Here is a 27,766-nt window from a genome sequence, read left to right on the forward strand (position 1 = left end):
GGGGCCGGCCCGTGGAGGAGGAGAGCGGCGAGGAGGCGGCGCTGGTAGCGCGCGGCGGCGGCGGCGCGGAGAGCTCGGACCAGGAGCCCCGAGATCTGCTGGGCAGCGGGAGACAAGAAGCCGCAGGAACTGCAAGCTCTGCCAGCTTGGGCCGAGACTAGAGACACCGGCCTGGCTGGTCCACGCCAGCCGCAGGTGGGAGCGGATAGAGATGGGGGGCAAGGGTCTCTCTGAAGAGGGCTGAAACTGAGCCGAGATCCTGTCTCCTTCCTCTGTTTCCTAGACGGTGGCTGAGCATGGAGCTGTCCCCCCGCAACGCTTCAGAGATGCTAGAATCGGATTGTCCGTCACCACTGGAGCTGAAGTCAGCCCCTAGCAAGAAAATGTGGATTAAGCTTCGGTCTCTGTGAGTCCCAGGCCGGGAAACGGGGTGGGGGGTGGTGGGGGGTGGGAAGACCTCAGGGAGATGGGAGCGTGTGTGTGTGTGTGTGTGTGTGTGTGTGTGTGTGTGTGTGTGTGGTGTGTGCGCGCGCGCATAATGGTGGTGATGGTGAATAGCTGGAGCCAGGCTGGTAAATTGTCCTGGCACGTTGGCAGGTGCGAGGAAACACGGCTGTGACACGCGTGTCCAGGCCACATGTTCAAGACATGTGCGGAGCAAGCCGGTTGGCTGGAGCTGGGTTAGGAGTTGCAAAGCTAATGATTTGCTTGTGCCTCTGGACCCGCGGGTGACACGCAGAGCAGAGAAGTGGCACAGTATGTGCGGTGTGGCAGGGCTGCAGACCGGTGCCAGGTTGACTCACACGTATCCCTGTGCAGGGTTGTGCAGATGTGAGATATCACATACGTGTGCACAAGTCTCTGTGGGTCACAGAGGTGTGTAGACTGATTACACATAGCTAGCTGCAGATTTAGTGCATGGGGATAATTGTACCAACCTGTGGGTTAGATGTATCTTGGTTAGAGTCGGTAGTTTCTGCCTCTTGAATCCTGCATAGGGGTTGGGGGGGGTACCCCACACTTAAGCCACTTATCTCTCCAGGGGCCTGGAAACTCACTCTGCATATTAATGGCACACCTGGAATCTGGAGGAGGGGGGGTGGAGCCCCACCTGGAAACTGTAAGAGTGGGTAGTAGGGAAGAAAGACTGATTGACAGGAGTAAGGTAATGTAACTGGCTTGATCAAAGCTTTTTGTTTATATAGGAGCTACCAGAATCTTCAAGCACATTTAGACATCTTACTGTTTCAAGACCTGGGGACATGGGGAGGAATAAATAGGAAAAGGAGGAACTCAGTTGTTCCATACACTAATCTTTAGAGAGGAAAGCAACTTTTCTTTCTACTTCTTGGAGGAGGAGAGGATTTACCTCCCAATCAACTGCCATCGATAATATCCGTTGATTCTTAATCACGAACAAGGGAACATGAACAAGGGAATCATGAACGAGGGAAGATGCCTCTCTCCATGAGATGACTGCCTAGAGCCTCAGGGAAGAGGCTCTGATAAGACAGCATGGATGTTTAGTGTGGAAACAGTAAACATAGCCCCTGAACCTCCATTCCTCCCCAGTATCCTCAGTCATGAGTGCTGAAGCTTCTCTCCCCATAAAGAGAGAAGGGGGATAGGAGATGGAGAGAAGGGTATTGTGATTTTTAAAAATACTTTACCTGTACTGATGACACCTTTATGTTGGACAGGTGGGTCTGATTTATATGCTTACCTTAGGGAGAACAGAGGCATGGTGCACCACAAGGCTTGGGATCCAAATGTGCTCCCCAGATCCCCTCCTTTCTGCTGGCCAATCCAGTTTGCCAGGCTCTATGAAGTGCAGCCTTGGAATGAGTTGTAGAATGAAGAAATGGAAACCAGATTGAACTGATTTTTGTTGGGAGGAACATTGAGTGATTCTTGATAGAAAATGATGCTCTATTAATGGTGACTGAGCTGAGGAGAGGAGGTAAGAAAATGATTGACAGGCAAAGAAAGGACCAACGAATGGGAGAATTCAAGGTGTCTTGGGATGTCTTTTTTATAGTAGTGGCTCATCGTATATTCCCTTCCCTTGCCTTGATTCCAGGTAGCAGAACCCTGTAGAAGAGTAGTTTTTACCAGTTTCATTACCTCCCACATCTTTTTTTTTTTTTTTTTTTTTGGTCTTTTTCGTTTTTATTGGTACCAGGGATCGAACTCACGACTGTCTGCACTGAGCTAAATCCCCATCCCCACCTCCCACATCTTTTAAACTAAAAGTTGTTCCTGAAAATGAATTGCTGTTTCTTCCTTTAGTGTAAGAAGTGCTCAAGAGTGAGGGAAGAGGGTCCTTAGAAGGTATCAAGACCTGGGGCAGAAGGGAGTAGAGGCAGCTGTTTCTACAGAGTGCCTAAGCTCAGTTGACCTTATATCGTGGGCAAGGATCACTAATCTTATTGCTTGTTCTGGTCTTCACTCCAGTGATCTGGTCTTTAAAGCTACATGTACTAATTAACCTAGAAAAGTAGTATTTTCTGATTATTAATCACCAGAATAGATTCTATTATTTTCTCCAAGCAGAGAAAGATCTTGATGTCAAGATAGATCCCAAGTTTATGACTCTCTTGATTTGTCCTTGTTTCAATATTGGGAGACTTTGGTAATCAGATGAAGGGAAATGAAAGGATTTAGGATTTTTGCTGGATAGGAGAAGTTCCCTAATTCTCTCAGGTGGTTTCTAAAGAGGTGAGAAAGGAGGAATTTTCTTATATGGAAATAGAGCCTTCCTCTTCTTCCTGGGCTAGGTAGGAGAAGGTTGTTTGGTCTGGAAATAGGAGTAGACATGATTATCTGGGTGACTGAGTAGTAAATGGAAATGAAGACAGATAAAATATCTATAGATCTATCTGTCTATATATCTATCTTGATTCCCCTGCTCAACACACATTCTCTCCTTCCCCTTTTAATTTCTGATCTAGACCATTTAGACTCTCTTCAAGGAGCCAGTTGTGGTGCTTTTGCCTCTGGATAAAAGACTGCCACCCCACCTCCGAATATAACTATGCAAGGCAATTTCTTTTTTGGAATAACATACAGGATTTCTGTTTCCCAAACTAGGACTCTGTTAAGGATAAATTCAGAAACTAGAGTACAGTCTATGAGATTTCACCTGTGGCTACCTGGAAAAATTTAGCTTCGCTGTCTTACAAACTCCAAGGCATGAGACAGGCTAAGAAAGTTGATCTGGAGATGCTGATGTTCAGCATCTGTATTCCCAAGATGAAGGATTTGATTTGGCTGTCCAGCTTTCTGAGACCAGAGGGCTTTGGAGATTGTGGGGGAGGGTCAGATAGAGGTAGACAGAGTTTCCTGTGTCTCTTGTAAATCAAGAAAAATCGGGGGCTGGGGATTTAGCTCAGCGGCATAAGCGCCTGCCTTGCAAGCAGGCAGTCGTGAGTTCTATCCCTGGTACCGATAAATAGGAAAAAGACCAAAAAAAAAAAAAAAAAAAAAAAATCAAGAAAAATCATGAGGAAAGAGAGATTGGTTTGCTACCTCGGTTCATTTGGTCATGAGCAATGATCTGAATGCCTTCTGTGGGCCCAGGTGCTGTGCTGGATGCTGGTATTACACAGGTGGACAAAATGGACTGGCCTCTGTTCCATGCTTGGAATCTGGTTTGACTCTATTCAGTGGTGTGGAGAGTAGGGGAAACATCCTTTATCTCACTTTGCTATAATTGGCAAAATTCTATCATGCTGGGTTTCTGCCATTAGGCTGTTACATATACAGGAAATGCACAGATAGAAGTTTGTCTTCCAAGATAGTACAAGCATCACTCTCATTTCTCTGCTTCAATTTCTTTTAAATTTTTGTATTTTACAAATAGCACTGCTTTCTTTTGGGACAGTGTAGATATAGTTCCTTTTTCTTCTCTCCCTACTTGGTTCACGCTAAGAACTCCTAACATTTAGACTCAATGTCGTGTACTGTGGTTCAAGGTCATTACAGCTGAGCTTTGAGGAAAGGATCCAATTTAGGATTATTTATTTTCTCATTTTCTTTCATCAGAATGGTACCTTGAACATAACAGGTTCTAAATAATACTGTTTTTAAAAAAGGGATGAACAAATGAATTAATGTATATATCTGTGTCATGGAGCCTAGTTCAGTCTCTGATTCTGTGGTGCGTATGTACCTCTGTGCAGAAAGGGAGGGCATAGAAAATGGAGGGGGAAGAAAGGGAGATGATGTTTTTTGAGTGGGTGACGCTTAAAAGGTGTGGGGTTTGGGGACCTAGCGACAGAGCCTAGAATTGGAGCAGTTATAGAGAGGATATAAAAACTATGGTATTTCAATTGTGTGAACAAGATATGTCAGGATGAAATTGTGAATGTCTGACATGTATATGTACGTGTCTGGATGCAGGTTGATGTACGTGCCGGAAGGAAAGCTCCATGATGGTTATATTTTTGTTGTTAAGTTTATAAATGGCATGTGTAATAACAAATGCATTGAGAAGGTATGCACTCACCTTAATACCTGAAATTGTCCTAGGTATGAATGAGATGACCTTTGTATGTAGGTAATGAGGTAATACAGATGTGTGATCTTAAGTATATATTTATGATACCTTCAACTTTTTTGATAATCCTGGGGGAAATCCAGAAAGCAGGAAGAGAAGCTGAGAGATAGGACTGGGTGCCACATTGATTTATCCTACCTTTTGTCCTCATTTTGTGTGTACCCCATGGGATGATCTGGTGTGGCTCTTACCAGTTTTGAAAATCATTTTGCCTTCCTCTTTTCTCTGTATGTAACTGGGGAGCTGCTGTGAAGATTTCAGGATAAGCTGTGGCTCCTTAGACCCCTGGAGGGAAGAAAAAAACTATATCTCCCAGGTCTTGGAGGAATGTTTTTTGATGCTGTCCTCTATGGATCAGCTTCATTTCCAACCTTCATCTCCAACCATGGCACAGGGAATCTGTTTTATACCCCCTGTCCTATGAGAGTTTCTTGTCTTTATTTTCTTGATGAGTTTTGCTTGACAGAAGATTGTGTAGTATCTCTGGAATAGTAAGGGTAGCCAATTCCTTTAGTAAGGTGAAAAAAGAGGTACAGAGATAGGGGGAATCAAATTTGGACTAGAGGAAGACCGCCACACGTTCTGGTCAGAGTAAGAGACTGGCGGGAATCCTGGAGGCAGTGTGATGTCAGGGAAGAACAGAGAGCAGAGTGGAGACTGGAGTTTGAGTTCATATTCTCACTCTGCTGATTACTAGCTATGGATCTTGAAGTCATACAGTCTCAGCTTCTCAGTTCTTTCTTTGACATCATCCATATGAAGGGGCTTTTAAATGTTGAAATCTAGAAAGAGATCTGTCAGCATGGAAGAGCATGCTTTACAAAGAAGAGGAAAATGAGAATGAATGGTTGACTTGACTGCAATGAGGGAGAAAGAGAAAGATTCAAGAGGCAGGAATCATTACCTAATATGTTCAACTTTCAGTGTTTGGGACATGATTTAAAAGAGCCTTGATGAATGTTTATCTGAAAGGTGTGAGGGCAGGGGTCTGAGTTTAGGGAATAAGACACTAGGCTATCAATGAAGGATATTGACTCCTAAAGTCAAAGGAGAAAGATTCTTTATCATTTTGTGCCAGTGGTCAAACGAAGTAAACAGACTAATTGTAATTCCAAGGCATGGTGAGGGTGGGAAGCCTCCACATGAGTGGGTTCTGTGAGCATTACGGATTTCTTCTTTGGCCTTCATCCTAGTCCCTAGGCCCGAGGATTATTGTTATCAGGTATGCCACACCCTATTTTAAGCACTCTTCAAAAGTCTGTTAGCACTTAATGGCAGTGAGCCTTAGTAGGTGGGGTAGAAAAGGACACAGAACATTCCACATGTGAGGTTGCGTTTGTCACTTTTGCCCAGAAGAAGGTAAAGGAGATTGGGGATGAAGTGGCAGGTGGGTGAGAGATTCGGTCAGATCAAAGCCTGGATATCTCCAGACCTTTTCTACTTGCCCTATGTCCAGTGCATTCCTGGAATCCATGCACTTTGCTCAAGTGTTCCTCTTTTATTTTTTGGTCTTTTTGAAACAGGATTTCAAAGTGCAATTCAGGGGGCTGGGGATTTAGCTCAGCGGCATAAGTGCCTGCCTTACATGTAAGCATGCGGTCATGAGTTCGATCCCCAGTATGGATAAAACAAACAAACAAACAAACAAACAAACAAACAACAAAAAAAAAACCCAAAGTGCAATTCAGGCTGTCCTTAGGTTCACTTTGTAGCCCAAGCTGGTCTTGCAAACAATCTCCTGCCTCAGCCTCCCAACTGCTGGGATTACTGGAGTGCACCACGCCCAGCTTTTTTTTTTTTTCTGGCCTCTTACTGTTCACCCTTGGGCTGGTAGGAAGAAGTAACCTTGGACAGAGATTTGCCTGCTTTCAAGACAAATCATTGGCTTTGTCTCTGTCTCCACTGTACTGTTTCCTTTCTTCTTCCTTAATTGCTGCTGCATCCTCTCCCCTGCCCTTTCCTCTTTTGTCTTTATCTTTCTCCGGTTTTCTTTGCTAGGATCCATTTGGTCTTCTTCCTTGGCTCTTCCCCTCTGGATTTCCTTTGACTTATGAGACCTCTCATTCTTGCCTTCAGTGTCAGGTGTTGCTGTGGTGATGTGTGGGACAAGTTTGCTGCAGGGACCCTTTGGGGCCTTCTTAGGAGTCCAACCTCAACTCCTGTTTTCTGCAAGGCCTTTCTTTGGCCTTCTTAGTGACCTCATCCTCTTATATCCTCCAGGGAGGAAGCTGAGTAATTGGCTTTGAATCTCAAGGGGCTGATTTTTCTCAGTTATGGAAGTTGGGTAGCTATTTTCCAACTCTCTTCAGGATAGCAGCAGAGAAAGAGGGTCAAAACCAAGGCAGCAGGTAGGGTGGAGGTGAGACAGCTGGGGAGACTGTAAGTGACTAGATAATGAGACTCCCTGCTAAGGGAGAAAGACCAGATGGCCCAAGTGATCTGGGAGAGGATCTTAGGAGGGGCCAGTGATGGGGCCTGAGGAGGGAAGAAGGGCTGCTGAGAAGGGAAAAGGAGAATCCTGAGCTGTTATCCATTCAGTTCAAGGTTCTCCCCAGTGCCAGTGCTTGCCCTCTGCCCTCATATCCCCAAGTCCTGCAGCTGCTCCTGTCCCCTCAGCTCCAGCCACATTTGTGGAGCTTAGCTTCATCTGGAAATGAAGCAAACAGCAGGTTAACATTCTGCTTTACCATTCTAGATCTGGCAGAAATCCACTGAAGAAGTTGCACTGGGGTTTTGGTTAGAGGAGCAGGATTGGTGGGAAAAAGGCCATGGTATGTCCAGGGAGAGGCCTGGGAAAAAGAGTCAGAAAGGGAGCAGTTCAGAGGATGATGTTGGCTAAAGTCAACCTCTGAGGGCATTTGATTCTACAGTTGCAACCAGGAGTCAGATTTGCAAATTATTGTGGAGGCTGCAGTGGGGTGATTAGGCTGCCAGCTGGTATTGGCACCATTTAGGTTAGGAAAGGATCTTGGCTTGCTGGGATGGGGAATGCAGGCAGGACCTGGAGACAAAGGAAGAAAGGAAGACAAGAAGAAGGGAAGGAAGTTTCTCTTGTCCTTGGTTTCCTGCTCCCGTTTATCAGCTCCTGCACATCTAGCTTGGCACCGTCTCCTGAGTTTTCTATGTCTACCTTGTTTCGAAACTTCTTGGAGCCTGGGCTGATTAGGCATATATGCCAACTGTGTTGCTGAGCTCCTAAACTCTAACTAACTCTTTACCAAGCAGGAGCTTTAGAAATTCCAACCTGAAAAATACATTATAAATCAAACTGCAGTAATCTCACCCAAACAATGTCTTTATTCCTACTGTTCTCCTTTTAAGTGCCAACAAAGTTAGCTGTTGTTTTGATTACAGCAAAATGGATTGGAGGTAGATATACAGGAGAACTTCCTGGGAAATTCTTGGAGGTTAGAATGTGATCTTTCTCTTTTTTTTTTTTTTTGTCTTTTTCCTTTTTAAGGGTACCAGGGATCGAACTCACGACTGCCTGCTTGCAAGGCAGGTGCTTATGCTGCTGAGCTAAATCCCCAGCCCCTATCTTTCTCTTATTAAAGAAGAAAGCAGCCCTCTTCTAAGACAGGTTAGCGCTGACTTGGGAAAATCAGTAAGCTAGTCAGAAAGGATGAACTCTTGGAATCTAGGAATCAAGGCCCCAGGCAGCCTATTCCCCTAGTGCTTCCACCCTAGATCCTAAACCTGAGAGGCATAAGGGGTTACAGAGAAGGAAACCGATTCCCTCAGATAGTTGGTATGATGGAGACAGTGCTGGAACCAGATTCAGATTCTGCTAATCTATAGGTCTAGTTGCTACTCCACTATATATGTGATTATCCCTTACCAAGTTTCCAATTAACTTTCCCATCCCAGGCTGCCTTTAGCATCTGCTAGGCATGCTAGAAGCAGGGCATCTGCTGGGAACATGTATGGGATTTGGTTTGGAAGGCCAGTGGAGTGGTCCATGAGGAGGTGATAAATGAGCAGAATTAAATAACATAGGAAAGGAGAGAAGGATGGATTAGTGAACTGGAGACAGAGTTCTTTGCACTGTGTCCTGAGAGTCTCCTCTCCCACCTGCTGTCCTCTGACTTCCTTGCCTACTCTTCTCAATTCCTCCCTGCCTGAGGGCTGAAGTCTGAGGCAGAGGGAGGTGATTTGTTTGTGTGTGTGTGTGTGTGGGGGTGGTGGGCTGAGAGCTGGGACACCAGGGTCATTATTAGTTTGGGCTCAGGCTTACACTGTTTAGCTTACTTCCTTCCTCATGTGATCTGCACTGTGCTGGGCTGTTGCTAGGAACACCTGTTGGAAACAGTTTCTGGTTAGAAGGCAGAGGGGGAGCTGCTTTCAGACGGCAGGGAGAAAACAGTCTCCCCTTTTATACCTCCTTCCTCAGTATTTTCCCTGACTCCATCCTGTAGCACCTTCCAAATCCCTTTAATTCCCTTCCTTCTCAGTAAGTCTTGCCTCCTCCCTTACCTCCCTGCACAATCTTGGTTTTGTTCTTCCCTCATTATTTCCCACTTCCTTTGTCCAGGGCCTTAGAGATCTCTCACCACTGCTACCATGTCAACCTGAGGCCTGCCACCTCACAGGATGGCACCCCAGCTCTGCCACCAGGGGGGCTATTTTTATCTCCGGAGCCACCCCCGCGGCTCTGCCCAGCCAGCTGCCAGAACTGGGGCTGCTCATAAAGCAATGGGGAGCCAGGGGCATGAGGGGAACAGAAATGCTTGGGTGAGGTAGAGGGCTGGTGGTTTTTGGTTTCTGGAGCCATGCTCCGCATAATTCCTGGCCTCCCTGGCCCCTGTAGAATCTGAAACCAGAGAGAAGCCCTAGACATCTTCAATGGTGGTGGCAGGGAGACTGGAGCTTTTCTTCCAGTAGTCCAGGTACTATTTGTGGCTTGGATAAAGAAATGAATTCTGCCTACAAGGGTTGGCATATGGTGCTTTGTTTGTGGAGGACTTTCAATAGATATTTACTGAGCTAACTAAAGGATGGGATTAAATGATAATTCTTTGCATTCATGTATTATTTTACAGTTCCCAAAGTGCTCTCATACAATATCTCATCGTCTTTGTGAAAATTTTTTTTTACCTCCTTTAGTCAAGGAAACTAGAGCTCAGAGTGACTTGCCCAAGGTCACATGTCATGAGAACATTTAGGTAGAATTCTCCTGATTTTAACTGATATCCTCTTTATAGGATTTAGAATTTGGTAATTTTAATTTCTGGGATTTTGGAGTCTTGAGATCAACCAGTTAATCCCTTCTCTGACACATGTCCCCTGCCCCTGTTGCTGCTCCTCTGATCTCCTCTGAGCAGAGGCAGTCTCCCATCTTTCGTTCCTTGTCCCAGAACCTATTCCTGAGTACGGAGTGGGAAAACCTGGGCATGGGCAGGGGAGGGAGGCATTATTTGGCTTCTATTTTTAAACAACATTTAAGGACTTCTGTTTTTAAACAACGTTAAGGAAAATTTTTACTGTACTCTTTGCTGGAGCCTTCATATCTAAGTTCTGCTCTCAGACTCAGGCAGTGTGTGAAGTGTGCATATATGTGTAAGTGTGTGAAATGTTTTCCCCGGGAAGGTATGGCGGCTGACCAATATTCCATCCTATTAAGATGCGTTCGTTAATAGTAAGAGGCTAGAATGAGTGATATAGCCTGTGTATGTGGGGCAAGGACCCCAGAAGGCAGTCATTTTCCAACCAACTTAATTGGACAGGACAGCAGAGAGAATGGATTAGATATCCTCGCCAAATGTTTCTAATTGAAGAAAAAGTTGCTGCCTTCCAGTAGCAAGGTTGAGGCCAGAGTAGCAGGGCCTAGAGTGAGGGGCCGAGGGAAGGAGGGGAGCTGGCCTGGCCTGGCCATTGTTGATGTTCCAGGTTGTGTGCAGCTGGCTTCCACCTGACCCACTCTCAGTCCTGCTCCTTTGGGCAGCATGTCCAAACAACAGGCCAAATGACTAGGCTCTCATACTCTGGCTGGCAGTTCTGCCTCTCTGACATTGGGTCAGTCAGCGTCTGGTGCTGTGCAGAGGCTGGAGGGTTAGGGCACAGAGTGAGTGGGTTTCCTTCCACAGGCTGCAACAGCCCTGACTCATAGCTACCAGTTTAGTAGAAAACAACTCAGAGGTCTTTGACCTCCAAATTCTCACTGCTGTTGAAGCCCACTTGCACTTCTCCCAGTGCTAGCAGATATGAGAAAAAGCAGGTCCCTAAACTTCAGTTGTTTAAAATCCTTCAAGGTTTAGGTATTTTGACAACATATTTTAATTTTTCTCTGCTTTTGAGGAGAAAGACTTCCCATCATGAAATCCAAACTCTTGGCCTGTTTCTTTTTTCCCCTTTTTTCTGCTGTGCTCATCCCCCTGGGCCCTTCTCCTCATTTCCACACCACCCACTACCCTAACGTAGAATAAGAGAACTACAGGCGCCCAGAACTCTCGCTGATGCCTTAGGTTTCACCCTGTGTTTTTAGCCCCGCCCTACGCCTCAGATGACCAATCGTAGCCCCAGTGTACTTGCATTGGTGATGTCATCTCACAGCCAATCAGGAGGCGGCTGGTTCTGTGTGCGCACGTTCTTTATCTTGCAGAAGCCAGCTTCTTTTTTCCCTAACCCGAGAGAGAGAGAGAGAGAGAGAGAGAGAGAGAGAGAGAGAGAGAGAAAGAAAGGCAGAGAGAGACAGAGAGACAGAGAGACAGAGAGAGAGAGAGAGAGGAAGAAATCCTGGTCTCTGAGTTCCTGGGCCCCCTTCTGGGCCATCCCACCACTTATGGGTCTCTTGGCTGGATTGACCTTTGGTTCAAGCAGTTTCCCATCAGTCTCCAGATGAGAAACCTAGGGCTGGGAATGTTGCAGTATTTTGCGCAGCTTCTTGGTCTTTATGAACAAGTTTCCCGGACTTTTATTCACTGTTTGGGTGTGAGGGCCCTTGCCTCCCTGTAGAGCACTTCCTGGCTCCTAGCTTTAGCAAGCCCCTCCCCTGCGGTTTCTAGATCTCCGGGAAGTTGGTCCCCTGTTTCCCTTCCATTCTTTCAGGAAGGTTAAAGATCATTTTGAAGAATGGATTCAGAGAAAAACCAAGAAGGATGCAAATCTTCTCAGCCCCTGGTGGTGGGGGAGGGCTTTGGCCATCCCCCCCCCTCGCCCCGCCCCCAAGCCAGACTTCTCCTTGACAGATTCAGAATGGTTGCTGGTCCCAGTGTCCTAAAGCTTCCCGCTAACCTCTTGTTCCCAAAGAGGAGCCCCACCTCCTCAGAACAAGGGGCTGGCCTATGCTATTTCTGTCCTTTCTGGGATTCTTCTGACAACAGATTCTTGTTTTCAGTCTGATTCAGATGTGAAACTTTTCCTGAGGCCTCTCACCAGATTCCTGTAGGCTGGGTCTCTGCCTCATCACTCCTTTCTCCTACTTTAGCCAGGCTCCTTCAAAATTCTCCTCCCCAAAGTGCTTTCTGGTCAGATGTTGAGTTCTGGGATTTGTAGGAGGAAGCTGGGGGCTCAAGAGGGAGTTGTTTCCCTTGCCCCAGGTCCCTAGGTCCCGGTGTTTTGATTCTCTGGAGTGGAAATCTTTGGTTCTCATGGCCAATCCTGTTCCTGTTCAGAGGAGCCATCTGCAGGGCCCCATTCTCAGGTAGGTGATAGGAGGTGAGAAGAGGGGAGGAAGAGTGCTCATGGATGGATCCACCAATTGAAGTTTAGTGGAGGGGAGGGATCAGGACTTGACTGTCCCCCCTGTGGTGTGTGCACATGTGTGTGCCTGTGCACTTTTTACTCCACCCACCTTGCCTTTACCTTATTCTCCTTCTGTTTCCATTTCTTTTTGTCACTTTCTCTTGACTATGGTAGGTAACTTAGCAGAGGTTCCCCTCTTTCTCTCCTTCCTGATCTCCAGCATCTTTAGAATTTTACATCCCTTTGAAATTTCTTTATCTTTCTTAAGAACTCAAACTAGAAATAGAATTCTTCTTATGCCAAGCTCCCTTGGCCTGGGGTTGTTTTAGCCTAAATACCCTACTTACACTCATCTTTTTTAGAGGATGGGTGCTGAAAGTAGTGGTGAGAGACTTTGGAAACCTCCAGAACATCAGCCATGAGGTGGTGTGGAGAAATGAGCTGGGGGGGGGGGGCTGGGAAAACTGGGCTTTCTGTGGTGTTAGTGATAGACCTTTCTTCCAAGTGGCTTCTAAAGCTAGGAGAGCCTTGGGCTTTTCAGGAGTGGAGATCTGGGGCTTTTCCAATCGCTTGAGGACTGAAGGTAAAGGAGAAGGAGGTGGCAGTGATCAGGCAGTGGTAAAGGATGGAAATAGAAGCAGTGTTGGGAGAAGGTTCCAGTTTTCCATGGGGCTGGCTGAGGATGATACTGTGCTCTTCTACAGGAAAAGGGCCATCCCTCTCTGGTTGGTGCTCTGAGGGCTGAGCTAGAGGACTGCATTCAAACTGATATGGGTAGGAGAAAGCCTTTCTGTAGAACAGTGAGGTGTGGGCTGTGGCTGAGATTGAGGAGATCCTAACTGGGTTTTGAAATAAGAGGCCCAGCTAGCCAGCAAGTATTGTGTATGTGTTTATTTGACGTTAGGAGGGTGCAGTTCAGCATCTGTGTCCTTTCAACTGCTTGAGTCAGGCTTCTGTTCTTGGACTTCGTCAAATTTATTCTTTAATCTTCCCTTTCCTCTTTATCCTTCTAGCCTTCTAGCATCCAGATGTTTGTTTCAGATGTCAGCAGAAGCTATACAAGAGCTCCTGGATGAGATCTAGAAGCAAGAGAAAGAGGAGCTTGGAGTTTAAGTGGAAGGAGTGATGTTTTCCAAGTCAATCTATGATTTCATTCTTCTTCCAGGGGCACTATTGGTGTCCCAGAAGTTGTGGCTTGGGAGTGTCAGTTGCAAGCTCTGGGAGATGGACTCCCACCTGAGGAATCTGCCCCATTTTCCTGTTTCTTAATTGATGAGTGCTCACTGAGCATACACTACTGCTCTGTGTATGGACGCCAAGGTACCAGCAGTTAGGTCAGTTGTCCAGGGGCTTATCATCTCTCAAGGTTGGACTGGCTGAGGCTGAAGGAGCTGGAGGAATGCTTTCTGCCCCTGTCCACATGATTAGAATAGTCCTGCTCTGACAACTTCATTGTGTGGCAATATAGGTGGATCCCATTAGTGTGAGCTGTAGGCCTGACCAAGCTGACTGAGATTGATAAGACTGACAAATCATTTGACGTTTGACAAGTTATTTAGCCACCTTTGTAAGGTTATGGAAGAATCAAATTGTATAGGGGAGATCCTAATCATCATAATTCTTTTATCTCTTTCATTAGAAGGCTTTGTCTTCTCCAGGTGGATTTAGAATGCTAGAATAGGCAGGTGCTTGGTGGGTTTGAAGGGAGCATGGTGTGAGCTGGGTTAGGTCAGTATAATGCTAGTCACTTTCCTATTCAAATCAGATTTATGGAGACCTTTTGCATGTGTCAGGCCTTTGGCATATATTATTTCATTTAATTCTCTTAATAGCCTTTTGAGAATGGTTTATTATCATCTTCATCATTTCATAGACAAGGAGATTGACACTCTAAAAGCCCTCAAACTCTGCATTAGAATGCATTAGAATCATCTGGGTTGTTTAAGATTACCATCTCCCTGGAGCATCTTCTCAGAAATCCTGGTCCAGGGAGGACTAGAATCTAATGTTTAACATGTCCCAAAGGCAGTTCTGATTTTGGGAGTCTCCAGGCCACATTTTAATAAATACTTACTAAGACTTAGTGACTTGCCCAAGGGCTCACAGCAGAAATTGATAGCTTTGAATTTACGGTTCCAGTCTTCTAGATTTCGCTGCTCTGTACACTTTGCTGAAAGTGCCTCTGTAGCTGAGTTTTGCATTGGAAATGGAGTTAGCATTTCTTTCTCTACATCCCTCCCTCACAGGCCCATTGTGAGGATAAAATGAGATAATGTAGGAGAAAACACTTTTTAAAATGTAGAGCTGGCAGCATGGTTAGAGATTATGCAAATGTATGCAAATAGGGACCCGTGGGTGTGGCTGTTCACTTGGGAGCCAGTGCTGGATTTGTGTTTCAAGTGATGGATCTAGAAAGAAATTGGGAGAACTGTGGTCGACCTTGACCCCTGGGGACAGAGTTTTTGGTTGTAAAGGGTTGATTTAAGTAGGAGGTTAAGGTAGGGGTGGAAATTAGGGTCAGAGAAAACCACAGACAGAAGTAAAGGCCTTCCTTTTTGGGTTGTGTGTCCCTATCTTCCAGGACTCTGGTCCTTAGGAATGACTGCTGTAGAAGAGGGAAGCCCTGGCTTGTGCCTTGGTCCCAGAAGCAGAGTATACCCCTTTGTTCTGTGATCTCTAGTGTATTCTGGAAGGTACTGGCTGGCAGCCCCTTTCTAGCTCATTTAGCAGGAAAAGCCTTTTGTGATGTCTAGTCTCCCTCCCTCTGTCCTCCTCCCTACTGCAAGTGGAGCTGGGGCTGAGCTTGGTAAACCTGCTCTCCCTCTCATTAAGCAACCCGCTGTTTCCACTTGGAAACAGTGCAGCGGGGAGGCTGGAAGTGAGATTTGAAGATAGCCCACCGGCAGAGGCTGCGGTGCCCTGTCGGACTCCTTACCCTCCCATTTTTACCTTTCCCTTCTGCCTCATTTGCTTTCAGACATGTTGGCCAGGACTGCTGGGCCTTGAAGTGAGAGTGGCCAGTGATTACTTCCTGGGCTGGCTATTTCGGGCTTCCCTGTTTCAAAGCTGCTGGGACCCCAGGATTCTAAAGCTGCTTCTGTTCAGGAATGTTATTGTCCTTGCTCCCTGTCCCAATCCCTGGAAATTGATGCTAATTTCAGCCTCTGGTCCCTGACTCATGCTCTTCTTTCTGACTCATAAGGTGACCTTGGGTGTTTTGAAGCCCCTCTTAGTGGGAATTGCAATGGTTACCATTTCACTCTAGTGTTGTTTTAGATGGAGTGGGGCAGGGCTAAAGAGAGGAAGGAATGTTTAATTTCTTTCTTTAAAGCCACCATCTAAAGCTAGGGAGCCTTGTTTGCTTTGTTACTGCCTGGGCTGGACTTGCCAGACTTGTGAGGAGCCTCTCAGCTGGTCATTGGCCTCAGAATTCATGAGGGCCAATCACAAGGGGATCATCCCTTTCAACAAAGCATCTAGTCAGTGAGGTCCCTGGCTCTACCAGATCACTTTTTCCATGGGAGATGCTTTGGCTGGGCCAGGGTGGGCATAATTATCTGTTTATGATTCTCTTAGACACCTGACTGGGGAGACAGGGGTTAACCCAGCTTTGTCCTGGTTGACAGATTCTGGAATCATAATCCATTAGCTCTGCCTGTGTGGAGTGAGGCCAGGCAAATCGTTCAGATGGGTCTTTGTTCTGTGCTGTTTGCCATCCTTGCTAGGGACAGAGGGGCTGCGTACATGTTCCTTTCTTCCTTGTCTTGACCAAGAGACAATGAAAGAATCCTGGGGATATTTTGATTACTCTCCAAAGCCCTCTTTTCTAGGGGAAATGAGAAATTTCAGCTCTTAGTTATTCATATATGAAAGAAATCATCCCAAAAGCATCATCCCAGGGAATTGTATCTGCCTAATTCTGCTCAGCCCAGACAGGCAGTTTAAACAAGAGTTTGTAGAAAATACTGGCTGGAGGGGTGGAGACAGAGTCAAAGAAGTCTGAAATTAAAGTTTGGGAGTAGATATATTTAATACTGGCAGTGGTCATGGCCCAGGATGAAAAACATTACCTGGTGTTATCATTAATTTTAGAATTATTAACAATTTGTGGCAGGCAGAAGGTGTTGCTATAAAATGTACCCTATAAGAAGGTTCTATGATGAGGTAGCAGTGTCTAAGCAGGACATCTTACACCCTGCAGGCTGCGCTACATGGTGAAGCAGTTGGAGAATGGAGAGGTAAACATTGAGGAGCTGAAGAAAAACCTGGAGTACACAGCTTCCCTGCTGGAGGCCGTCTACATCGATGAGACACGGTGAGGAAGACCAAACCCAAGAAGAAGTATCAGACGGGTGCAGTGTTCAGGGTGGGGAAGTAAGATGGAAAGCGGAGGTGAGGGTGAGTGAAAAAGACAGTCAAGAAGATAGAGATGGAGGGACACACAGAGCTAGTAGCGGAGATAAAGAGAAGAAGAGGCAGGGACGCAGAGGGAGAGACAAACACTGGTAACAAAAAGGGGCATAGCTCAGTGGGAGAGCACTTTCCTAGTATTTATGGGATGCCAGTTTCAGCCCCTGGCACCAGAAAATGAGAGGGAGGGAGGGAGAAAAGGAAAGATGGGAAGACAGTTTCAGGCTCATCTAGTCTTCGCCCTTCATGTGTGGAATACCTCTGTGCTGCTCAGTATGAGAGCCACCAATTACATAGCACCGCTGAGCGCTGGAAATGTGGTGAGGATGAATTAAAATGTGTAAGTAGATTACATGGTGGATTCCCAAGTCTTAGAAAGTGGAATGTAAAATATGCATTAATATCTTTATATAGATTTGCATTGAAATAATATTTTGAAGGTATTAGTTTAAATAAAATTTATCGTAAAACAAGTTTCACATTTTTAAACCTTTTTTTATCTTTCTGAATGTAGCTACTAGAAAATTTATTTTTTTTATTTTTTTTTTTGTCTTTTTTCTTTTTATCGGTACCGGGGATCGAACTCACGACTGCCTGCTTGCAAGGCAGGCACTTATGCCACTGAGCTAGATCCCCAGCCCCCGCTACTAGAAAATTTAAAATTTCATGTGTGTGGTTTAATAGAAATAATTATTTCTATTGGACTGCTCTGTAGCATCCACAGCAAACGATACTCCTTTGCTTTCGTGAACACTTTCATAGTCAGGGTGCTTATTGCTTCATATAAGTGAGCTATGTCATCATTGGAATCGTTAGATAGTAATACAGAAATACAAAGAAAGAGCAAGAGAAAGGAGAGGGAGAACCTGAGACCTAGAGCTGGCTTGAGAGTCACTAGGTAAGTGTGGTGTGGCTGGGAACAGGGCCTCTACGGTGTGGGAGCACTCGCTGTCTTTCCCTTGTGACTCCCCTTCTGGACCTCAGGCAAATCTTGGACACAGAGGATGAGCTCCAGGAGCTGCGATCAGATGCCGTGCCTTCAGAGGTGCGGGACTGGCTGGCCTCCACTTTCACCCAGCAAACTCGAGCCAAAGGCCGCCGAGCAGAGGAGAAGCCCAAGTTCCGAAGCATCGTGCATGCTGTGCAGGCCGGGATCTTTGTGGAACGGTGAGGTTTGCGTGCATTCAGCCTCCCTTTTCTTTTTGCTGTGCTCCCTCTTTCGCTGGCGTGCTGGTCTTTCATGATCCCACATGTCTGCAGTGCGTCTTTGTTGCTCTGTTTGCTCCCTGTTGCTCCAGACCCTGCTACCCAGGACTTTACACCTGGCTTCTTTGCATTCTTCTCTCTTAGGATGTTCCGGAGAACGTATACCTCTGTCGGCCCCACCTATTCCACTGCAGTCCACAACTGTCTGAAGGTGATGCTTGGGTTTTTGGAAAAGAGGTGAAATTTGGAGTTGGAATAGCCACCGGGGACTTCCAGACGCTGTTTGTGGTGTGATTTTTACCTTCCTTTTAACTGTGTTCTTGTGTTCCTCAGAACAGCTTTGCCCACTCTGTGGGAAAACCCGTCTTCTTATCTTTCCCATACTGAGAGACATTTGGGCAGAAAGAGGCCTACTTCACCACCTCTTTGTTGTCCTGCTTCCCAATTTCTGTAATCATTGGAAAGTCCTTCTTGAAATCTAACTTCATTGTTTCTCCACAGAACCTGGATCTCTGGTGCTTTGATGTCTTTTCCTTGAACCGGGCAGCAGATGACCATGCCCTGAAGACCATTGTTTTTGAGTTGCTGACTCGACATAACCTCATCAGCCGATTCAAGGTTGGACAGCATCCCACCTCTGCCTCCAGGAAGGAGTCCTCATTTCTCTCATTTCTGTTCTAAAACAGTCACAACATGTAGATTCCATGGATCAGTCAGTCTTGGCATCAAAAGCCTCCCTAAGTCTATCCCAACTCAGTCTTCCTGGCACTTGCTGCAGTTCCAGCCTCTGACCTTATTGATTAAAGAAGGATTCTGGTCCCAACATGTTTAGCTTGAGATTCTGTTCCTCCCCTTTGACTCCCCTGACCCGACTTGTTTGCTACTGCTGGTCTTAGTTCACTCTCCCTTTCAGCTCCTCTCTGGGGACTCTGGAGGCCTAGAGTCCGGATGCTGTCAGCAAGTGCCCTTTGGGACGAGAGTCTCCACTTAATTCCTAACACTAGAAAGGGAGACAGAACTGGTCACTCCCTTGCCTGTGACCCTGCTCTTGGCAGGGCTGGGGTGGGGCTGTGTGCAGCGGAGAGTGGATGCGTTCCATGTGCTCTTTAGCTTGGCTGTCCAGGAAGAGTACTGTGGGATGCAAGGCTTCTCTAGAACCTGCACTAGGAGGGAATCTCTTTTGGGAGGGAATAAAGGCCAGGAAAAAACACTTCCACATAGAAAAACTATATTTAGAAGTGAGGAGGAAGGGGTTTAAGAGTTGCCGTGGGTTACTTGGTTGGCACTTAGGCTGGACATTAGAGGTGAGGGAAACATGTTCTGAGTGGCCATGGAGGAAGGCAGTTAGGTGAAGGGCTCTCTCCCAGCTGGGTGCTGGAAAGTCATTGCTTCACTGTGACAGACTGTTCATCTGTGTGAGCCTTTCTTTGATGTTTGACCACCTCCTTTCCCAACTATTCCAGAGTTTCCAAAACTTTCCTGAGGTGCTCTGCTGAGATTTTCTTCAGTGAGTTTCTGAGGCCAGTCCTTTTGCTGTTTTGTTGTCTTCCTCCCAATACTGCTCTCCCTAGGGCAGAGACTAGCAGAGTCTTCTTCCCATACTGGTGTCCACGCTGGTTCTTAAGAGTACTCTAAATGCCAGCTTCTCCCAAACACTGCCTTCTTACTTCTCAGGAAGGTTTGGGTTAGGCAGATCCAGGTGTAGCTGCCCTGGGCTGGCTCCCAGGCAGTCAGAGAGGGGAGTTGCTTGTGGCTTTCCAGCCAGACTTACCCTTCTTCAGCTCTACATTCTCTCCTGGGCACCCAGCCCCTCCCTGCTCCACCCTTTCCCTTTCCTTCCCCCAGGGACACCATGGCAACGCAAAAGCAAGGGCAGTTGCCATGGAAACAGTCCTGTAAAATCCCTGAATTTGGGGCACAGCCCTCCAGGGGTAGGGATGGGGGGAAGATAGGGTCTGATTGGTGGCACGTCTTCTATGTCTCTGTTACTCTATAGCTCATTCTTACAGAGGCTTTCCCAAGTCCTCAGTCCTTTTCCAGTCTCAGGAGTCCAGGGACAGTTGACACCACCCCTGCCCTCTGGGAGCCTGGAGCCTTTTGAAAGACTTACAGAAACTCAAGCAACATCTATAGATGGACAGAATCCAGAGAGGCTAGATAGAGCTCTGGCTTCTGTGTGTGTGTGTGTGTGTGTGTGTGTGTGCGGCGGTACAGGTGTCTGTGTATGTGGAGGGGAGGTAGGCAGGAAAGGTTTCTCAGAGGAGCGAGTGACCTACTTCTGCTGGAAGGGGCCTCTCTCTGCACCCTTTGCCCTTCTCTCTGGTTTTGGATTTGGGGATGCAGTGGAGTGGTTGGAAGGTAGGAGGAGGGAAGCTTTATTTCCTTTCCTTAACAATCTTCAGGGGGCTGGAGGTTTAGCTCAGCGTCATAAGTACCTGCCTTGCAAGCAGGCAGTCATGAGTTCGATCATGAGTTCGATCCCCGGTACCGATAAAAAGGAAAAAGACCAAAAAAAAAAAAAAAAAAAAAATCTTCAGGGAAACAATAACTATAGCTACTCTTTGGAGACTACTTGCTAAGTGTCTTGTACTTATCTCATTAATTTCCAGGTAGGTGTTATAATCTTCATTCTACAAGTAAGTATCGGAGGTGAAGCAAGGCATGTGACTTGCACAAGGTCACACAGCCAGCAGCTGGCAGAGCTGGGATGTGAGCCCAGAGTCACCTGTGCAGAGCCCGTCCTCTCTCCCTGTGTGGTGCTGCCTCCTACAGGACAATGGGATTGCTGATCTTGGCTCTTTGCTTCCATTCTTGCAGATCCTCAGTATAGTTTGATTTTCTTTTGCCCACTGCAGATTCCCACTGTTTTTTTGATGTCATTACTGGAGGCTTTGGAGACAGGCTATGGGAAGTATAAGAATCCTTACCACAACCAGATCCACGCAGCTGATGTTACCCAGACAGTCCATTGCTTCCTGCTCCGCACAGGGATGGTGGTAGGTGCCCCTGGGACAACTCATATGATTCACTGTTCACAGCTTCAGAACTGGAAAGTCTAGGTTATGGTCTCAGTTCCATTTAAAAAAATTTTTTCCCTTCTCTCCCTTGTGCACTCCATCCCCCACTTTCCTTCTTTACTGGGGACTGAACACAAGGTTCTTGCATTAAGCTACATTAGCAGCTCTTTTTTTAAAAAAAATTTAAGACAGGATCTTGCTAAGTCACTGAGTTGCACGTGGGCTTGAGTTTTCGATCCTTTTGCTTGAGCCCTGCAGGATTCCAGGTGTGCTCTATCATGCCCAGTGTCCAGTTCCATGTTTCTCACTCTGGTTCTTCTTCGGCATCTGAAAGCCTTTACAGAGTCAAATTGTATTTGCTTATCCTAGAGAATTCTCAGGGTGTGATGAACTGCATGAATAGTGTTGGGGACATGTGCAGGGACGTAGTGAGTATGATGCAGGTTGGTCCCTTGACATTCTGGAAGCTGAGATCCTGGCTGCATTCACCCAAGAGCCGGCCTTGAAGAATGGAAGATGGGCTAAGTGGTCTAGCTGGTGTGGGGAGGTCTTCAGGGAGTGGCTGGCAGGGAGTCTGCCTTCGCTTATCCTATCTTTTTCCCCCAGCACTGCCTGTCGGAGATTGAGGTCTTGGCCATCATCTTTGCTGCAGCCATCCATGACTATGAGCACACAGGCACTACCAACAGCTTCCACATCCAGACCAAGTGAGGGGCAGGAGAGGCCAGCTGGAGGTGGGGGAGGGCCCCTGTCAGGGAGCTGGATCTGATGACCTTTGATTTTGCAGGTCAGAATGTGCCATCCTGTACAACGACCGTTCTGTGCTGGAAAATCACCACATTAGCTCTGTTTTCCGGATGATGCAGGATGATGAGATGAACATTTTCATCAACCTCACTAAGGATGAGTTTGTGTGAGCAGAAGCCAGAGCTCAGCATCCTTGAGAGACCCTTTATCACAGCCCTTTCTTCCACCTCCTGTGCTCCCTGTCCAGCAGTGCTGCAAGTGCCAAACGCTTCTCTTTTTCTGTCCATTCAGAGAGCTGCGGGCATTGGTCATTGAGATGGTATTGGCCACAGACATGTCCTGCCATTTCCAGCAAGTGAAGTCCATGAAGACAGCCTTGCAGCAGCTAGAGAGGTGGCATATGGTGGGGTGTGGCTGGGGCCAGGCCAGAGAGAGGGATGTACGGGGTAGTTGGTTGTCAGGATTTTACCTGAGTGTGGAGACTGCAGGCTCCGGGGGTCTCTCTGAGTATACCCCTGTGGAAGTGGTGTGGTGTATGTGAATGTGGCCTTGGGTTATGTACAGTCTGGGCAGCTGGTTGGCTGGGGGGCCCTGTGGGCTTAGACTCTGATATGGGGTTTCTTTCATTGCAACTTTAGGACAGGCTTACTCTGGAATGTTGGGAAATTCATTCAGCTCTTCCAGACTTCAGTGTCCTTATCTATGGCACAGTGAAAATGATATGCCTCCTTCCACAACTGCTTCCAATAGTTCCTACTCTAATAGGGTTGTTGGCGAGTCATGTGAGGTTAAAAAAAAAAAAGGACAGAACAAATACAGAACAAATGCCATAATTATATCTAAGGCCTCTTAGAAGTAGATGGAGTACATAAATGTGTATAAGAGCGAATGGGCTATGATTGTGTGTAACCTGAAGGTGTGTGTCAATCTCTGTGTATGGTGTCTGTATGTGCAGTGCCATGGCAGGGCGTTGTTGGGGGCATAACAGTAATGATTATCATTATAATCAGTATAATCAGTATTGTCATTTTAATCTAGTAAGCCCTTATTATGTGCCACTCTTCTCAATACTTATTTTGTTATATATCATTTAATTTCAGAACAACTCATTGTGTGTTAAGAGTTGTTATTTCTGATTTAGGGCGTAAGAAAATGAAACGGGTATTTTAAGCGACCTATGGTAGCTATGCTGAGGATTCAAACCTGTGCCCTCTGATTCTCAGAGCCTGGGTTCTCAGCTGTGGTAACCTGTGTTGCCACCTATGCTACCTACATGTGCATGTATGTGTCTGTGTGTCCAAGTGTGTGTCTCTGTCTGTGTCCCGGGAGGGCGTTTGAGGTTATGTGGAAGGATGCAGTTCCATGTATGTGGGTCTGAGAGAGGGCGTGTGATGCAAGGTTAGAGGCTGGCTCAGGTTTCCTTCTCCTAAAAGATCAGTTTCCTGCCCCAACCAGGATTGACAAGTCCAAGGCCCTGTCACTCTTGCTCCATGCTGCTGACATCAGCCACCCAACAAAGCAGTGGTCGGTCCATAGCCGCTGGACGAAGGCCCTCATGGAGGAATTCTTCCGCCAGGTAGTGTGGCATCTTTGTCCACCCCCTGCCCATGGGAGCCTTCTTGCCCCTTTTGCTCTTCAAGTTCCCCTCTGCCCCTACTCCAGAGTTTTAGTCATCTACCTTTTGATTCTGACCTGACCCCAGGCTCCCCAGTGCCATAACCAACCAATCCCCTATGCAAACAAAAAACATAAAACAAACAAAAGACAAAAAATATTAAAAAACCCACTTTATCCTCAAAGCTTAACCATGGCTCACACAGCATCATTACTCATCTCCTGGTCAAAGGCGCACAGCAGCCCACTGGTCGGTGGGTCTGAGGTGTCTTCTCTCTGCAGGGTGACAAGGAGGCAGAGCTTGGCCTGCCCTTTTCTCCACTCTGTGACCGCACTTCCACTCTGGTGGCCCAGTCCCAGATTGGTGAGTGTCCACTACAGGGAGGAGAGGAATGGGAAGGGGAAAGGATGCTGCCCGGTCTGGGCCTGGGCCAGGACTTCTCCTGACTCTGACCCACAGAACTTTTCCTGCAGAGGCAGCCTGCTGTGGCAGGGTGTGAGATCAGGCATTGGGAGGCCGGGGTCTCTGGGCGTACAGACACATTGTCCTAAAGTCTGTCCCCATTGAGAAGGTTGCAGCACAGGTTACTTTCCATGCATTCCATCTGCAGCCAGGGGCATGGCTATGCTAGCACTCTCCTCATCCAGTCCCTCTCCCACATAAGACATCTCCTCTGCAGGTTTCATTGACTTCATTGTGGAGCCCACATTCTCTGTGCTGACTGATGTGGCAGAGAAGAGCGTCCAGCCCCTGGCGGATGAGGACTCCAAGACCAAGAACCAGCCCAGGTAAGGTGGCAGAGGAGCCGGGTGTCCTAGTTCCAGAGAGGGATGGTAGACTCACAGAGAGGATAGGTTCCCAGAAGAGGTGCAGCTGTGGCAGGGTGGTGGGAGGCAGGCTGCTCCAAACTTGGGTGCCCCTCTGCTGTTTGTCACAGTCAGAGTGGAAGGATGGGACCAGAAGGGCAGGACTGCTCCATGATCCCCACCACATTTTACAGGCACGGTGGTGTACGCCTGTAATCTTAGCACTGAGGCAGAAGGATCATAGGTTTCAGTCCTGGACAATTCAGTGTGACCCTGTCTCAAAAAAAAAAAAAAAAAAAAAAAAAAAAAAAAAAAAATAGATGGGGAAGGGTGGAGGATTTAGCTCAGTGGCATAAGCACCTGCCTGGCAAGAACAAGGTTGTAAGTTCAATCCTTGGTACCAAAAACAAAACAAAACAAAACAAAACCAAAACAAAACAAAACACAAAACAAAAATGGATGGAGATGTAGCTCAGTGGTAGAGTTGCCAGAGGTTCAGTCCCCAGTACAACAAAATAAAACAAAAATCAAAACACACACACATGCACATATGTATGCACATACACAAGACTAACTTCAGAAAAACAACTTTGGGCTGGGGGTGTAGCTCAAGGTAGTGTCCTTTCCTTGCATATACAAGGCCCTGGGTTCAAACCCTAGCACTACAAAAACAATCCAAAAAACTCTTCCCATTATAACACAGTAGACACATCCTTTCCTTCCTTCCTTTTCAGTGTACCTTTACATGAAGCTCCATCCCTAGTTCCTTTTCAGAATTTTTATTTAAAAATTTTTTATTTTTAGATTTCACTGAGTTGCTCAGGCTGAGCTCGAGTTGGCAATCCTCCTATTTCAGCCTGCCAGAGTGCTGGGATTAAAGGCATATGTCATCACGCTTGGCCACTTTAGTTGTCTTACTGCCTTTCAGATATAGTTTTTATTTTCCTTCTACCAGAAGAGAAGGTGTGGTGAGGGAGGGTGGAACAGGAGGAAAGAGGGACAGGGATTGGTGGACTATCTAGTAGCTGCAAAATGAAAGCGCTTGGCTTGCTAAATGTTTTGACCTCCTATGGCCTCCACACTGAGGGCTATGAAGGCAGTTCTGGAGCGAACTGGGTCTCACCTTTGGAATGGGGGTCCTGTTTCTAGCTTCCAGTGGCGCCAGCCTTCTCTAGATGTGGATGTGGGGGACCCCAACCCTGATGTGGTCAGCTTCCGCTCTACCTGGACCAAGTACATTCAGGAGAACAAACAGAAATGGAAAGAACGGGCTGCGAGTGGTGGGTGCTATTAGGGGGGCCTGTGGACCTTGAGGGGGTGGCTACTTGAACAGTAGCTGGTTCCTTTTTTCTTAAAACCTGGGGCAACTCTTTGACTCTTCGTGTTGGGAATGGAGTCACTTAGATTAAAGTTAGGTCACAAGAAATGCTGACTAACTCAATAAGCTGGGCTGCTCCAGAATGGGGGCTGGATAGAGCATAGGGACAGCATAGGCAGCCACTGTGGTCTGTCTATGGTGTGGTTGGATAAACTGGTGGTTCTGGCTCCCCGTCCTTGGGGGTGAGGGTTGTTAGTTCTTGCAGGGTCAGAGAGGCTCTTCCAGCAGGGGTGGGTGGAATGGAGCTTGGCTTGGAAGGGCAATAGATGAGAATCCCCTGCTGTTCTTCATACACTCTTTGGTTCTGGGGAAGACACACCTTGGTCTGATCTCAGCTTCCTTGTCTCCTCTGCAGGCATCACCAACCAGATGTCTATTGATGAGCTGTCCCCCTGTGAAGAAGAGGCCCCACCCTCCCCTGCGGAAGATGAACACAACCAGAATGGGAATCTGGACTAGCCCGGGGCCGGCCCAGGTGAGCAGGTCATGGCCAGGAGAGTGGGCTGTGTCAACATGGCCGTCTCTGGCTGCAGATGTGAGGGTCTCTCCTGCTTTCTGTCCAGGCAGTAAACTGTAGGATGTGAAGGCAAAGATCTGAGATAGGGTGTGGGTGGGAAGCAGGGAAATCTTTTTCCCTCTTGGTCTCATAGACCCTGCAAGAAGCGATAGCAGCAGGCAAGATGGCACCTTCCTAGGCCTTGTGAGGGTGGGGAAAGTGCACACAAGCAGGGCACAAGGCTCGGGGGACCAGGTGAGTGTGGCTTCCACCTCAGCCCTGCTTGTGCCGTTGCCTGGCATGCTTCTTTCTGAGGGGCATTCTTTACAACTATATACGGGACTGAGTAGGGACCTGGCAGGACTTGGAGAAGATAGGCCAGGCTGGAGATGACAGCAGAGACCAGAGCTTTGAGCTTCTCTCTTTTTCCCCAGGTCCTCCCTGAGTCTGAAGTATCTGATGTCATTAGCACCATCCATTGGGACTGGCTCCCCCACCTGCTCCATGAAGAGACAACCCACCCGAAGGCCAAAAGCCAGAGAACACGGGGTTGAGGGAAGGGCCCCTCCCCACTGACACCCATTGGGGCGCACTTCAATTTCCTGACAGCAAGACCAGGAAACTTCAGGCTCCCAATGGTCACTGTGCCCACTTCCCTGTCTGTGGACACCCCTCCTGGCCTGATGGCTGCCTGGGAGAGGGGAGCTTTCTGAGGCTTCCCAGGGTTAAGGGGGAGGGTCAGAGATGCCAGCCCCCTGTGTCCTCCCCTATCCTTTTTGCCTCCAAGTTTCTAAGCAATACATTTTGGGGGTTCCCTCAGCCCCCCACCCCAGATCTTAGCTGGCAGGTCTGGGTTCCCTTTTTCCTCCCCTGGGAAGGGCTGGAAATGGGTAGAAAGCTGGGGTTTTTAAAGCCCTACATGTAGAGAGGGGAGGGGGTTCCCTCAGGGCATGGTTCCTTTCTAGAATAGGGTGGGGGTGAGTATCCCCATTACCTGATTTGCACTGCTTCGGCCCCACCTCCAGCCTGACTCCCTGCCATCTTTTCTCTCTCCCATGCTGAAATGGTGACTGGGGGAAGAGAGGAGCCATTGGGATCAGGTCCAAGGGGGGCCTTTCCTGGGGTCCTAGAGAACTTGGGGCTGGTCTGTGCTCCTGGGGCTTGTCACCTGCCCTAGCTGTCTCAGCCTGTTGCCTCTTTCTTCTCCCCTGGAGCTAGGCGAGGCTCCCATTCGACCAATGTCTGTAAGTGCTTTGAGGTCTCCCCAGCAAAAACCTTCAGGATGCATTTTATGAGCACAGGCGGGAAAGTCCAGCCAGGTCTGGGTCTCTGGTATATGGGGAGGGTAAGGTACAATTTCTATCCTGTTTTGCTAAAAGAGAGGGTTCTTTCCTGTCCCTTCCCCCTCCCAGAACTGGCTCAGCTGCAGGTACAAGAGACTCCCTGGGACAGTGGCTGGTAGAAGGCAGGCAGGGGAGGGGTGCAGGGCTCTGCGATTGGGACTTCTGGAGAAAGCCTAGCCAAGCTTGGTGCCCCTTCCTCTCAGGCTCCTCCTTGCTCCTACCTTGCCCTTGAAAGGCCAGAGTCCAGGTAACTGCCCCTTCCTCTCTTGTAAATACCAACCATGCATCTGTACAGTGAGCCCTGTTCTTGTGAAGTTCATACCCATAGCCCCCTGAACTTGTCCTGCCCACCCCACCCCAGTGGGGCAGAGACGCATGTGACTCCTGCCCTTGGTCTCCCAGGCCCCTGCTATAGCCAGAGATCAATAAAGAAGGGAGATTGGGCTGGCTGTGTCTGGTGTTCACTGGGGCAAGGTGACAGAGGATCTTCTTGTACACTGTCTTTCTAAA

The 27,766-nt window shown here is 47.5% G+C and overlaps 1 protein-coding gene across 2 annotated transcripts; it reads left to right on the plus strand.

Moving 5' to 3' along the window:
* Positions 1–27,700, plus strand: Pde1b (phosphodiesterase 1B). Of its 2 annotated transcripts, XM_003476233.5 has the most exons (16): positions 1–195; positions 284–406; positions 16,440–16,553; positions 17,633–17,815; positions 17,999–18,065; positions 18,356–18,472; positions 20,710–20,850; positions 21,478–21,578; positions 21,659–21,784; positions 21,910–22,011; positions 23,074–23,194; positions 23,515–23,596; positions 23,913–24,021; positions 25,189–25,319; positions 25,773–25,892; positions 26,348–27,700. In XM_003476233.5, exons 2-15 carry the CDS (start codon positions 297–299, stop codon positions 25,874–25,876), a joined length of 1,608 nt encoding a protein of 535 aa, XP_003476281.3. In that variant the 5' UTR covers positions 1–195; positions 284–296; the 3' UTR covers positions 25,877–25,892; positions 26,348–27,700. The 2 variants fall into 2 exon arrangements, with proteins under 2 accessions (XP_003476281.3, XP_013014684.1); XM_013159230.3 differs by lacking the exons at positions 1–195; positions 284–406 and adding an exon at positions 12,038–12,197.
* The last annotated feature ends 66 nt before the right edge of the window (positions 27,701–27,766 follow it).

Source organism: Cavia porcellus, unplaced genomic scaffold (assembly GCF_034190915.1).
Source record: "Cavia porcellus strain 051 isolate PalLab524CR breed Dunkin Hartley unplaced genomic scaffold, mCavPor4.1 scaffold_8, whole genome shotgun sequence".
In the NCBI taxonomy this organism is placed as follows: domain Eukaryota; kingdom Metazoa; phylum Chordata; class Mammalia; order Rodentia; family Caviidae; genus Cavia; species Cavia porcellus.